The sequence below is a fragment of the Suncus etruscus genome, chromosome 2 (assembly GCF_024139225.1).
Source record: "Suncus etruscus isolate mSunEtr1 chromosome 2, mSunEtr1.pri.cur, whole genome shotgun sequence".
Lineage (NCBI taxonomy): Eukaryota > Metazoa > Chordata > Mammalia > Eulipotyphla > Soricidae > Suncus > Suncus etruscus.
The window spans coordinates 151,055,581-151,067,871 of NC_064849.1; the positions used below are offsets into that span (position 1 = coordinate 151,055,581).

Consider the following 12,291-nt stretch of genomic DNA (forward strand, 5'->3'; position numbering starts at 1 on the left):
ATATATATAAAACAGAAATCTATCCTTTCTCTTGTGTAAAATAGAAAGTTTCCTGGTTTGGAATCAACCAACACTGTGATTAACACTTCAAAAAATATATATAGTTTTTACACATGCTTACAGATCACAAATTTTTTGGTATATCAATAGACTTAAGACAAAGTATTATTTTTGAAAGTACTACATGTACTCTGTAGTAGACTCATATAGATACAGCATGGGAACCTCTAAACTTTTCCTTAATTTACATAGATACATGTGTATGTGTGCAATCCACAAAGCACAACCCAGGTTTCTTTTCAAAAGGAGCAACCAGTTCAAATGCACAGCTGGATATGGCTGAAAACACATAATTAGACAAATTGGATTTAAGAGCTATGTAAGGTCTCAACTGCACCAGTAAATAAGAAGCTGAATGAAACATTGTGATTGCTGCTCTGGTGCCTGGAAAGAGCAGAATATGTGAATATGTGTGTTTTGGGCAAATAAAAGGCAATTACTGGGAGTTATGGCTTGTAGTTGGCATTCCATGAAAGTAAGACTATAGAATGCTTCACAGTGAGCTGTGCTGGGAATAAAATATTGTTCAAGGCTAAAGGGAAGATGTCTGCTAGAGAAGTGCCTAAAAGTAAAAGATTTGGCAAGTAATTTTTGAATTAATTTTTTTTAGAAAATAAGCTAGTAAAGAAATGGATATAATTTGAACCTACACTATGGGTTTGTAAAAGTTTATAGAAACTTTTAACTACTAAGGAATTTGTATATTCTTCTATTTTCTTCCAATAGTAAAGCTATTTTCAGACTATGCAGGTATATTCTGAATTTTTCACTGAACATTAATAATCTTCAAACTAATGACTAATATTGAAGATAAGTACACCAAAGGATTTAGGTGTAGCAACAAAATTATAATTTTTCTCTCATTTACAAATAAATTTATTTGCAAAGCTGACTCAAGGCAAATGACTGAAAAGTACACATTCTGTCTCAACAATATCCCTGAAATAAAAGAGATCAAAAAACCCCAAAACAACTGTCAGAGAATCCTATTTTCTTAAAGGAACTATTCCGGATTAATTGTGAATGGAACCTTTATTTTCTATGACACTAGATGCTTACTGCATCTGGGGCTTGATCTCAATGTTTAATTTCAATCTAAAAATCCTTGTTAATAATAATAACAACTTATTATCTACTGATTTTGCCTAACCACTAAAATCTCTATCAGTGGTTAGTTTGTAAACATCATAAAAATGTTTTGAATACTTCTATTTTACCAAAAATGTTATAGAGACATCAGCAAGTATGAATGAGGTGTGGGGAAGTACTTTCTTCAAATTTCTAAGATAATGAGATAGACAGAGATTACATTGTAATATAATATTGGGAAATAAACATGGTTTATTTCATTGCAAGTGTGTATTGGGAGTTTTATTTTGATGTTAACTACATTATTATGAAAGAGTTTATATTTCACTTGTGTTATTTAAAAGGAAAATTTTCTTATGTCACAGTGTGTAACCATTATTATATAATAAATAATTATTACAATAAAATTATTATAATATAACATCAGTTAAACTGATGATCAAATAATGCTCTTTAACATCCTTGACAAAAATAAACAAAAATTAAATGGGGGACCTTTGTGTAAAATTTTAAAATCAGCATAATCTGGGGTGAGTGCTTTTCCCTGGCACCTCCACACTCTCCACATGGGAGCCTGAGACAGGCTTCTCGCTGCTGCACCCCACACCTCGGAGCCTGAGCTGAGTGCAGACCGGGTGAGGAGAACCCTGCATCTGACCCACTCTGTGCCGCTGGGATGGGCTAGGACGAATAGACTGGGTGAGCTTGGGCCTGCCACCGGGACCATTGGCTAACCTAGAGCAGCCTACCCCCCTGAGCCCCGGAGTGGACCTGAGACTCCCCAAGGGCTGAGGGCAGTTACTGAGTGGGTTTGACTACGGGAATTTCTTCTGCTGAGGCTCAGAGGAGGCGGAGCTCCATTGACTTCCCCAGAGAGGGGAGGGAGGATAGAGACCTAGGCTCAATAGCGCTCTCCACCATTGTGGCCAGGAGCAGAACTGCACCAGCTTGCAGGAATAAGGAGAAGAAAATTGACCAGACCCACTGAAGGAGGGCTGACTTCCAGATAGGGGAGGGAGGGCGAAGGAGCTAGGCTCAACAGCGCCCTCCACCATTGTGCCCAGGAGAGGACCTGCACTAGCTGACAACAAAAGGAAAAAGCAATGGATCAGGCCACATAAAGAGCACAGGAGGAGCCAAACCTCAGTGAGCTCACCCAACAACCCCCTCTAGAACCACGCTCAGAGAGGGGACCTATCCCCACACCACAGGGGACCAAAGCAGGCTGAATTTAGAAGGCACAGCACTCCAAACCACACCAATAAAAGCAAAGAAATATGGGTAAATCAAGGAGAACCCTAATATCTGGAGATACGGAGACACACCTTAGCAAGTTTCCAAGTCCACCAAAATGCACAGATCCATGGGAAGGAGACCTAAAAGCAGCCATGAAGAAGGAAATGCAAAAATTGATAAAAGAAATGAAAGAAATGCTAGCTACCGAGTATAATAAATCTATGGATGAACAATTCAGCCAAATTAAAGAAGAAATGTTAAAGAACATACAAAAAGAATTGAAGGAATTAAAAGACAAAGTAACAAGCTTTACGAGCAGAAACACAGAGTTGGAGAAGCACATTGAAGAACTCGAGGAAAACTGCAAACAAAAAATGACCAAGAAACCAACAAAGAAATAAAAGGCAAAGCACTTGAAGGAAAAGTCCAGTATCTTATGAACAAGGACAAAAGAAACAATCTAAGAATTGTGGGTATACCAGAAGGGGAGGAAATAGAAAAAGGGGAAGAACAAGTAGTCAGAGATATAATAGCAAAGAACTTTCCCACCCTCTGGAAAGAAACTTCAGTGCAAATCCAGGAAGTGAAGAGAGTCCCTAATAAAATAGACCCTAATAAACCAACACCAAAACATATAGTAATCCAAATGGCAAAAAACAAAGAGAAAGATGAACTCCTCAAAGCAATAATGGAGAAAATAACCTCAAGTACAAAGGAAGGGACATAAGAATCAAACCAAATCTCCCATTTGAAATAATTCAAGCAAGAAGACAGTGGAATGACATATTTAAATGACTGAATGAAAGAAATTTCCAACCTAGGGTCCAATACCCAGCAAAACTATCATTCATATGGGAGGACAGACTAAAAACATTCTCAAACAAGAATGAACTTGAACTCTTTGTGCAAACAAAGCTGATCCTAAGCGACCTACTCAGAGATGAATTACACAATCCAAACCCTCGATTGTAACAAAAACCACCCTACACAACAGAACTGCACAACAGTCATCTTTGTCAATAATATCCCTAAATATTAACAGACTAAACTCTCCAATTAAAAGACACATAGTAGAGAACTGGATTAAGAAAAATAAACCAGACTTCTGCTGTCTGCAAGAAACACACCTACATAGGCTTAGAATAAAAGGATGGAAAGTAATTATTCAGGCCAATAGAAAACAAAAAAGAGCAGGGACAGCAATTCTTATATCAGACCAAATTGCATTCAACCTCAAGAAAGTGATCAGAGACAAAGAGGGTCACTACTTACTGATCAGGGAATCATTAGATCAAGAAGTACTAACCCTGGTCAATATATATGCACCTAATGTAGGGCCAGCAAAATATGTGAGGCAACTGCTTGCAAACCTGGAGAAACACATGAAGGGAAATGTGATAATAGTAGGGGACCTCAATATTCCACTATCACCACTGGACAGATCCACCAAACAGAAAAATAGCAAAGAAATAAGAGCTCTAAATGAAAAATTAGAAGATCTAGGGCTAATAGACTTGTATAGGGCCCTCCATCCCCAGAAAGCAGAATACATATTCTTCTCAAGCCCACATGGAACCTTCTCCAGAATAGACCATGTCTTAGGACACAAAGCCAACCTATATAAGACCACAAAATAAGGATCATTAGAAGCACCCTATCAGATCGCTATGCAACAGAGGTCAAAATTGACTTCAAGAAGAAACAATGGAGAAAAACTAATACCTGGAGATTAAACAACATGTTGCTCAACAACAGCTGGATCAAAGAGCAACTCAAGTAAGAAATAAAAAGATTCCTTGAGACAAATGATAATGAAGAGACAACTTGTCAAAATTTGTGGGACACAGCAAAAGAAGTAATTAGGGGGAAACTCATAGCAATACAGGCCTATATCAAGAAACAGGAAAATGACAAAATAAACAGTTTAAAGGATCACTCAAGGAATTGGAACAACAGCAGCAGAGAAATCCAACCATAACCAGAAGGCAAGAAATAATAAAAACCAGAGCAAAAATAAACAACATAGAAACTAAGAAAACAATACAAAAAATCAATGAAACCAGGAGTTGGTTTTTCAAAAAAATAAACAAGATAGACAAACCACTGGCAAAACTCACCAAAAAATAGGGAAGACACCCAAATTAGTAGGATCACAAATGAAAGGGGAGAGATTACAACAGAACCCCAAGAAATACAACATATCATGAGATCATATTATGAACAACTATACTCAGCTAGGCTAGAAAACCCAGTAGAAATCTACAGATTCTTGGAAAAATAGCATCTTCCGAGATTGGAAAAGGAAGAACTAGAAAGCCTAAACAGACCAATCACCTCAGAGGAAATTGAAGTTGTAATTAAGAAACTCCCTAAGAACAAAAGTCCAGGCCCAGATGGATTTACAGGTGAATTCTATCAAACATTCCGAGAAGACTTACTACCACTTTTCCATAGGCTCTTCCAAACCATCGAAAAAACAGGAATCCTCCCCAACTCCTTTTATGAGGCTAATATCACACTCATTCCCAAAGATGACAAAGACACCACCAAGAAAGAAAACTATAGACCAATCTCACTAATGAATATAGATGCAAAGATACTCAATTCTACTACTACTCTAATTCATTTTTTAAAAATATTCGTTCTACATATACATAGGTGAGCACATATATTTTTATTCCTATTTTTATCTTTTTTGGGTGTGTGACCTGTTTCTGTTTTCTTCTCTGTCCACCTCCAAATGCACCGACAATATAATGTAGCACCATTTCTCCCTGAAAAGGCACACTAATAAAAGGGGAAATTCTACATATAAAAATGAGGTCTTATCTACTAGGGATAAGAACTGATACTTGTTTACAATGCAGGGATAACTCCCACCTTGAAAATATGTCATGCAGACCCAACTTAGACCCCAGGTGATTAGACACCATCCGTCCAGCCTTGAACCCTAGATCCCAGACATAGAAACAACAAAGTTCTTCACAACAGCTACGGGAAACAAACCCCATCCGGGACATCCTTAATACCGCTGGGCCACCAACAAGTGCCAGCTCTAATATGATATCCTGACAACGAGAAAAATGGGAACTGCTTGACCTAAGAGCAGGTTATCCTACCTCACCAGCTAACGATGAGACAAAATCAGAAGACTTGTCACCCTTTGGTCTGTCCAAAAGCTAAGATTGTGATTTACAGATGACTGGCTACTAGAACAATGACTGAACTGTATATATCTTGGGATCAATAAAAAAGCTCTAGTCTAGGGTTTGAATTACGACCTGTACAACAACCATGATCCCCAGTTCCAAAGGTCTGGCTGAGATAATTGCAATGGAATGGGGCTTCTGGAAACACAATGAAAGACGCTATCCTAGGTTCCATCCTCAGATCAGTGCAAAGATCAAGACCACCAACCACAGAAGATGGATTAAAAAGACACCGAGGGAATAGAACTTCTAGAACCACAAAGAAAGATTTCATCATAAATCCCACTCTTGGACCTGTGCAGATACTGAGATCTCTAGATATAGAGGTCTGATTTTATCACCCAGGAAGGAGCAGAAGCCTTCCAAACACCACGAAAGCACCAAGGGTAGAGTAAATAAACCTGAACAGAGTCTATAGTTAAACCCATGACAATATACTCCAAGGGTGGAGAAACCCCATATCTCTTAGGCCAAGTGAATTCCTTTTCAAATGACCCCACTATTTACTGTGCCATTGAGGAGGGGAAAAACAGGCAAAAAGCACAAAACATTTTTTATATTTTTATATATTATTTTTTAAATACTCATTTTTTATTATTTTTTATTTTTATTTACCTATCTACTTCTTGTTGATTTCTTTGTGTTGGTGTGGTTATTGAAGTTGTTGTCCCCATTTATATTTATGTTTTTTTCTTCTTTTCTTTTTTTTCTTTATGTGCCCTGCTTTATGTTTTTTATCTCAAGACCATGGCTATTTTTGTGGTACTTATCGTTGTTATTGTTGGAGTGCTCACTGGATATTTGACATTTCTTTTTGTACTGTTGGGGTGTTTCACCTTATTTTTCTCCTTCATCTCTCAAACCGATGATGAGAGCCTCTAGAAGGATTCTGCCCATTTTTGGCGTATTAGACTTTTACCCCAGTTTATTACTTTTCTTTTCTTCAAACAAAACCACATAGCTTGAACTATCTAGTCCTGCCTCCCAGTTAGAGGGGGAAAAAAGGGAGGCACCAAGACCAAACAGGTGCAAGACTACTAAGTAGTAAACTAGGTACAGAGGGGACCACATTTTCTAGCAGTCCCGGGGGTGAGGGAGGAGGATATGGGAGGTAGAATGAAAATGGAGGTGTAGGGAGGACAAATCGGCAATGGGAATCCCCCTGATTTTATGTAAATATGTACCTAAAATATTATTGTCAACAATATGTAAGCCACTATGTTCAAAATAAAAATTATATTAAAAATTGATATCAATTATAAATAATTGGTATCAATTTTATATAAAAATCATCATAATCTGCTGAGAAGATAAAATATCTAATAGATTTTCATATTTGGTAAGTCCTTAAATTATTTTCTCAACCCTCACTTAATAGAATTATTAAGTTTCTTATATCCATTGAGAGAAGACACATTTGTTTATGTATGAGAAACTTTTTGAAATATTTCTTCTAGTCCCTAGTTTAGTGAATTTGATAATCAAAGGGGAATAAAGGTTGACAGGAAAATTACAAAGGTTATCAAGTGGTCAGTTTTTCTTCTCAGTCTAATTTGAACTCCTTTCTTTACTACACTTCAAAAAATATAACTAAATGCTTCAGAACATTAAGCTTTATCTTAAAAATAAAGCCTTGAGAACTTGTTAGACAATTCTAAAAATGCATTGGTTTTATCTGGCCACTAATAATTTTGTGATATTGAGCTTAATCCAGAATATGTTAGATATCAAACAGTAAAGGAGAATCAAAGAAAAAAAACATTTGAAACAACCCTTTCATAATTAAAATCACATAATTAACATTATTCCGTGGTGTACTCTTGACTCGAGTTTTTACCAAGATCCATAATGTTAGGAATTGGTAAATACTTTTTACTGTGCTTGGACTAATGTGTTATTAGTTGTGAAATGAAACAAATCTGAGTATTTATAGAAAGAATTTCTGGTTTGTAAAACCAAGTTCAAAGTTGATCTTATCAGAGGGACCAGGAATAAGAACAGAAACACCTAGAAGTAAGAAAGTAGAGACTTACGGTATCACGTTGCCTGTTATCTTTCCCAGATATTATCAAGAAGTAGTTCCATGTCAATAGTGACAACAAAACCAGTGGTATCATGTAGAGCTCAAAATTCCAGACAACAAAGAGAAAGAGCTGGAAAAGAAAGAAGAGAAATAAAAAGATGAGTCAATACTGTATTTCATTAACTTAACTCTTTTCCCTACTGCACTTCAAAAAAATACAACTAAATGCTTCAGAACATTAAGATTTATTCTTAAAAATAAAGCCTTGAGAACTTGTTAGACAATTCTAAAAATCACAATTGACCCCTGAAAAGTCACTGTTAAGATTTTTCTTTGTTTCTTTTTAAAAAGAAAAAAAATCCCGTATATTACACTGTCAATGCGGCAATTTTAATTTTTTTTCCTCCAATGAAATTATTGTTAGGCTATACAAAATAAAATGAAAAAAAAATATCCATAAAATGAGTTTGACTATGTTGTCAGAAATAGCTGATAATCTGACTTACTGATAAAGAATAAATCACTACTTAATATCAGAGACTTAAAAAACAATCTCATTTAGACAACACAATGTAACAAGCATAATAGGCTGATAAAAAATACCAATCTACACCATCGAGTTCCAAAGATTTCACATTCTGAATAAAAACTGCTACGAAGAAATATAAAAAGAAAAGGGTTGATTTAACATTCAGCAATGTCATAGAAATCAAAAGATATTAGAAAGTAGAATAACTTTGTCAAAGAAAAATTTAAATAACTACTATTATCCTTTAAAATGACCTACTCTTTTAAGCATATAAATGATATTTTTCATTGTAAGACAAATGTTAGATTTAGAATTCACCTAACCTGGTAGATTCTAAAGGCATCTACACTGTAAGACAATTAGCTTTATAATTAAAGTCTCGACAGATGATCTACATTTTGTGGGCCTGTGGCTTCTGCTCTCAAATTAAGATAATTCTAAGTCAGAAGGAAGTTTCAAGTTGGACTTTACTCCAGATGCTAAATAACTCTATAACCTCTCTGCAATTATTATATATCATCCCCTTTCATAACCTTCCTCTGTAAAATAGATATTTAAGATAAAAAGTATCTACCGCAGGGGTTATACAAATTAGAGTTGAAATGTACTAAAAATTGAGCACATTTCCTGGCACTCAGTAAGTGTCCGGACAATGTTAAATATTACCAATTCCTTACAAAATACAATAAAGCTAGATAGCTACCCAACAAGAGTCTTGGACAATACATACTCTAATATCAAATTCTAGAATCACCTTCACATAAGATTTAGTCAAATCCTAGTAAAACTGAGAATTTGAGCCTGCTGGCAGAAGGATGTAAACATTTTGCATTTGATGGGTGCAAGAGGTTAGAAAAGAGGCTTCCAGTCCACATTTACTGGGAACTGCACTAAGGATCATTTGTAGTCTTCTAAATCACTGTTTTTCAGCCTTTCTTGAAATATGTCCCCCTTTCTGACCTTGCCTTCTCCTTTACACCCCTGTCTGACAGAATTGCACCTTACTCTTGTGTCATGACATGCACTCCTCCATTTATGTGATTTTTACTTGTGGCCCATATAGAATATGTTGGGAGCCTACAGAGAGTTAGATGATCCCAAGTTCATCAACACTGTTCAGAATACAACTGAGCCCAGCTATGCCTACAACTTATCCAACATGCAGGGAAAGAAAACAGTAGGAATTAGTAGTGAGACCCGTAGTTCAAGGACCAGAAGACGTGTTCTGGGCTTTTGAAAGTCATTCACTCTGCCTCTCTGTATTTTAATTTTAAAACAGAGGTATATAGACTTGATTAGCTCCAACATACTTTATCTAATATTTAAAATAACTTCATGACATTGCCAACTATTTGTGTTTTTCAATATGACACCAACTTTTGGAAACTGTATATTTTACTAAATTTTTTGGCATTCATAATGAGGGATACCAGAAAGCATGAATAATATGTAGGTACTACTAAATAAAATTGGACAGAATTACTGGATAATTCTATTTTCATGTTCTTGAATAAGAAAATAACTCTCAAATATGTCAATGTATAGATTATAAGCATATATATCATTTAATCTGACTTTTAGTAAATTAAAGTATTTTCATTTAATTTTTGAAATTTATACTATAAAATATCTATATAACTATATATAACAAATATAGATTATAAAATATGCTATTCTATTAACTGTATTTTAAACTATACTTTGTTCAAGGTCAAATTTTTGTTGCTGTTGTTGTTGTTGTTGTTAAGTTTTGGGGCCACATTTAGCTGTGTTCAGGGCTTACTTCTTTCTCTGTACTCAGGAATCACTATGGCAAGGATTAAGGACCATATGAGGTACTGGGGCCTGCTTGCAAGACAGGCATCATATCCAATACACTATCTCTCCAGCTCCAAGATTAAATTTATTACTCAATGATTAAGGCTAATTTAGTGTGTGAATAATATAAAAATGAAAAGTAATTTTGTCTAGATCTTATTGGTTATATTATAGGTAGAAACTAAAAAAACTTTGAGATTTGATACTTTATTTTCTTTCCACTAGCCTAGCCTAATACTTGAGGCATAAGATGTGTTTAGCAAATAGATATTTTCTTACTTCATAAATAATCACTGAATTCCTATATTATTAACCATCAGTCTATTTAGTTATTTGTATTATTAAAGATTCCACCGAGATACTGTATCAAACCAAGTGGCTCCAAGAAAATGTGTTAAGATTCATACCCTAGTATTATGCTGACAAATCTTTCCCTGAGATGTCTTTTTATCCTGCTGATAGAGATGTGAGCTATCTCAAAGTAGATAGGGCCTGCTCAGTTTTCCTTTGTAAGGTAGCATTTTTCTAGAACAATCACTAAACTTCCTGTATTCTGGTCTCATGAATGAAGAACATAATTTTCTATTATTAAAAATTATCCAGTTTCATTATTTTTTGGAGGGAAGGAAAGAGGGTTTGAGTTACAAACCAGTGAATGAGCATCTAACACAAAGAACAAAATCAATCACTGTTGATGTGGATATGGAGAAAAGAGATCCTTACTCACTACAGGGTGTAATATTGACTAGTCAGGGCATGTTAAAAATAGATATTTCTAATAATACTAGAACTCATAAAATTAAATTCTACTTTTATGAGAACTTAATTTTGTAATACTTGTTAATTTCATATGAATCAGCAAGTTCACTTCTTAGGATTTACTCCAGGGACTCAAAAACTCAATTCAGAAAAAGCAATTGCATCCCTGTATTCATTTCAGCATTAGTCACAATAATCAAAATACAGGAAATAAACCCAAGTATCCAAAACAAAGACTAGAGGGGCCAGAGCAATAAATACTACAGTGGGTAGGACACTTGCTTGCCTTACATGTGATTAACAAGGGCTCAAGCACAGAATTCCATTTTGTTCCTTGAGCACTGCCAGAACTAACTGCTGAGTGAAGAGCCAGAAGTAACATTAGTATTTCCAGGTATGGTCTTAACATAAACAAAATACACCAAACAAAATGACTAGATAAAAAAAACAAAATGAAATAAATACATAGAGAGACCCAAATGAATTATATTTGACTTAAATAAAAATGAAATCATGCAATTTACAGCTATGTGGAATGGTTTTGGAGAGTATTCTGATGAGCAAAGTTAGTCAGAAGGAGGGGATAACACAATATGCAGAATATAAAGAAATATATTAGAGGAATAACAAAAGTTCAAAACAAGAGAAACAAATAATTGGCTAGTCTTCATTATGATCCTTATATGGGGCAGAAGGGGTTGAGGGAACACTAGTACAATGATGGAAGAAAGTAGACACTGGAAGAGGGTGAGGTGCTAGATGATTTTATGTATAAAAAAAAAAGCCGACGTAGGATCTGTCCTTGGTCCTGATTATAGTTCTCCATTTATAAAGTGGTGAACAAGATAAAATTAATTGTAATGGTGTGAAAAAGAAGCAAGAAACTAGAACAATCCATGAAACATTCCCAAGATATAAATACACACATGAAATTTTTAGCATTATTCTGACCATATTTCTAGAACTTATAATTGTCAGTGTGGTACTTGGAGAGAAGACCTGATTTTCATTCAGCTGGTAAGGGTTCATTTCTAATATTTCATTTCAGTTGACTCTATCACTATGGTGTCATTATTTGTCTATCCTCTCTCTGTGACCATAGCACCATCTTTCCCATTCTAAAAACTTTTAATAAACTTATGCTATCTATATTTTACTTTCATGGGCTCTTTATATTTATTTCAAACAAAAGATGTGGTCCTACATTAGTTATTCCTATTTATCACAGAGTCTGATTATTTCAATACATTTGGTGATTTTCTTAAAAGTCATTATATAATCATTGGAATTTACAAATGGAATTCTTTAGAAGAAAATATGGTCAAATAGTAATAGTGCACACAACTGTCTTCATCCTATTATCCTGTATGTTAGAAATTTTCCGTCAATCTGTTTGGACTCTCAGACATAAACATTGGATTTTTCAAGGAACTCTGGCTTTGAGATACAATATAAGAAGTACATGAGCTTGAATCATGTCACCCTTTTTATTCTAGCTAAATAGTCACTATGATGTGATCTTAAGAAAGTTACTTGATTTTTCTTAGTTTTACCAACTGAAAAGTAGA

The 12,291-nt window shown here is 35.0% G+C and overlaps 1 protein-coding gene across 1 annotated transcript in view; it reads right to left on the reverse strand.

Annotated features, from left to right (window-relative positions):
* The window catches only part of MCTP1 (multiple C2 and transmembrane domain containing 1), a 397,320-nt gene that overhangs the window by 109,298 nt on the left and 275,731 nt on the right, over window positions 1-12,291 (reverse strand). The window contains exon 17 of the mRNA XM_049769129.1: window positions 7,628-7,747. Within this exon, the coding sequence (XP_049625086.1) occupies window positions 7,628-7,747 (120 nt within the window). The remainder of the gene's footprint in view (window positions 1-7,627; window positions 7,748-12,291) is intronic.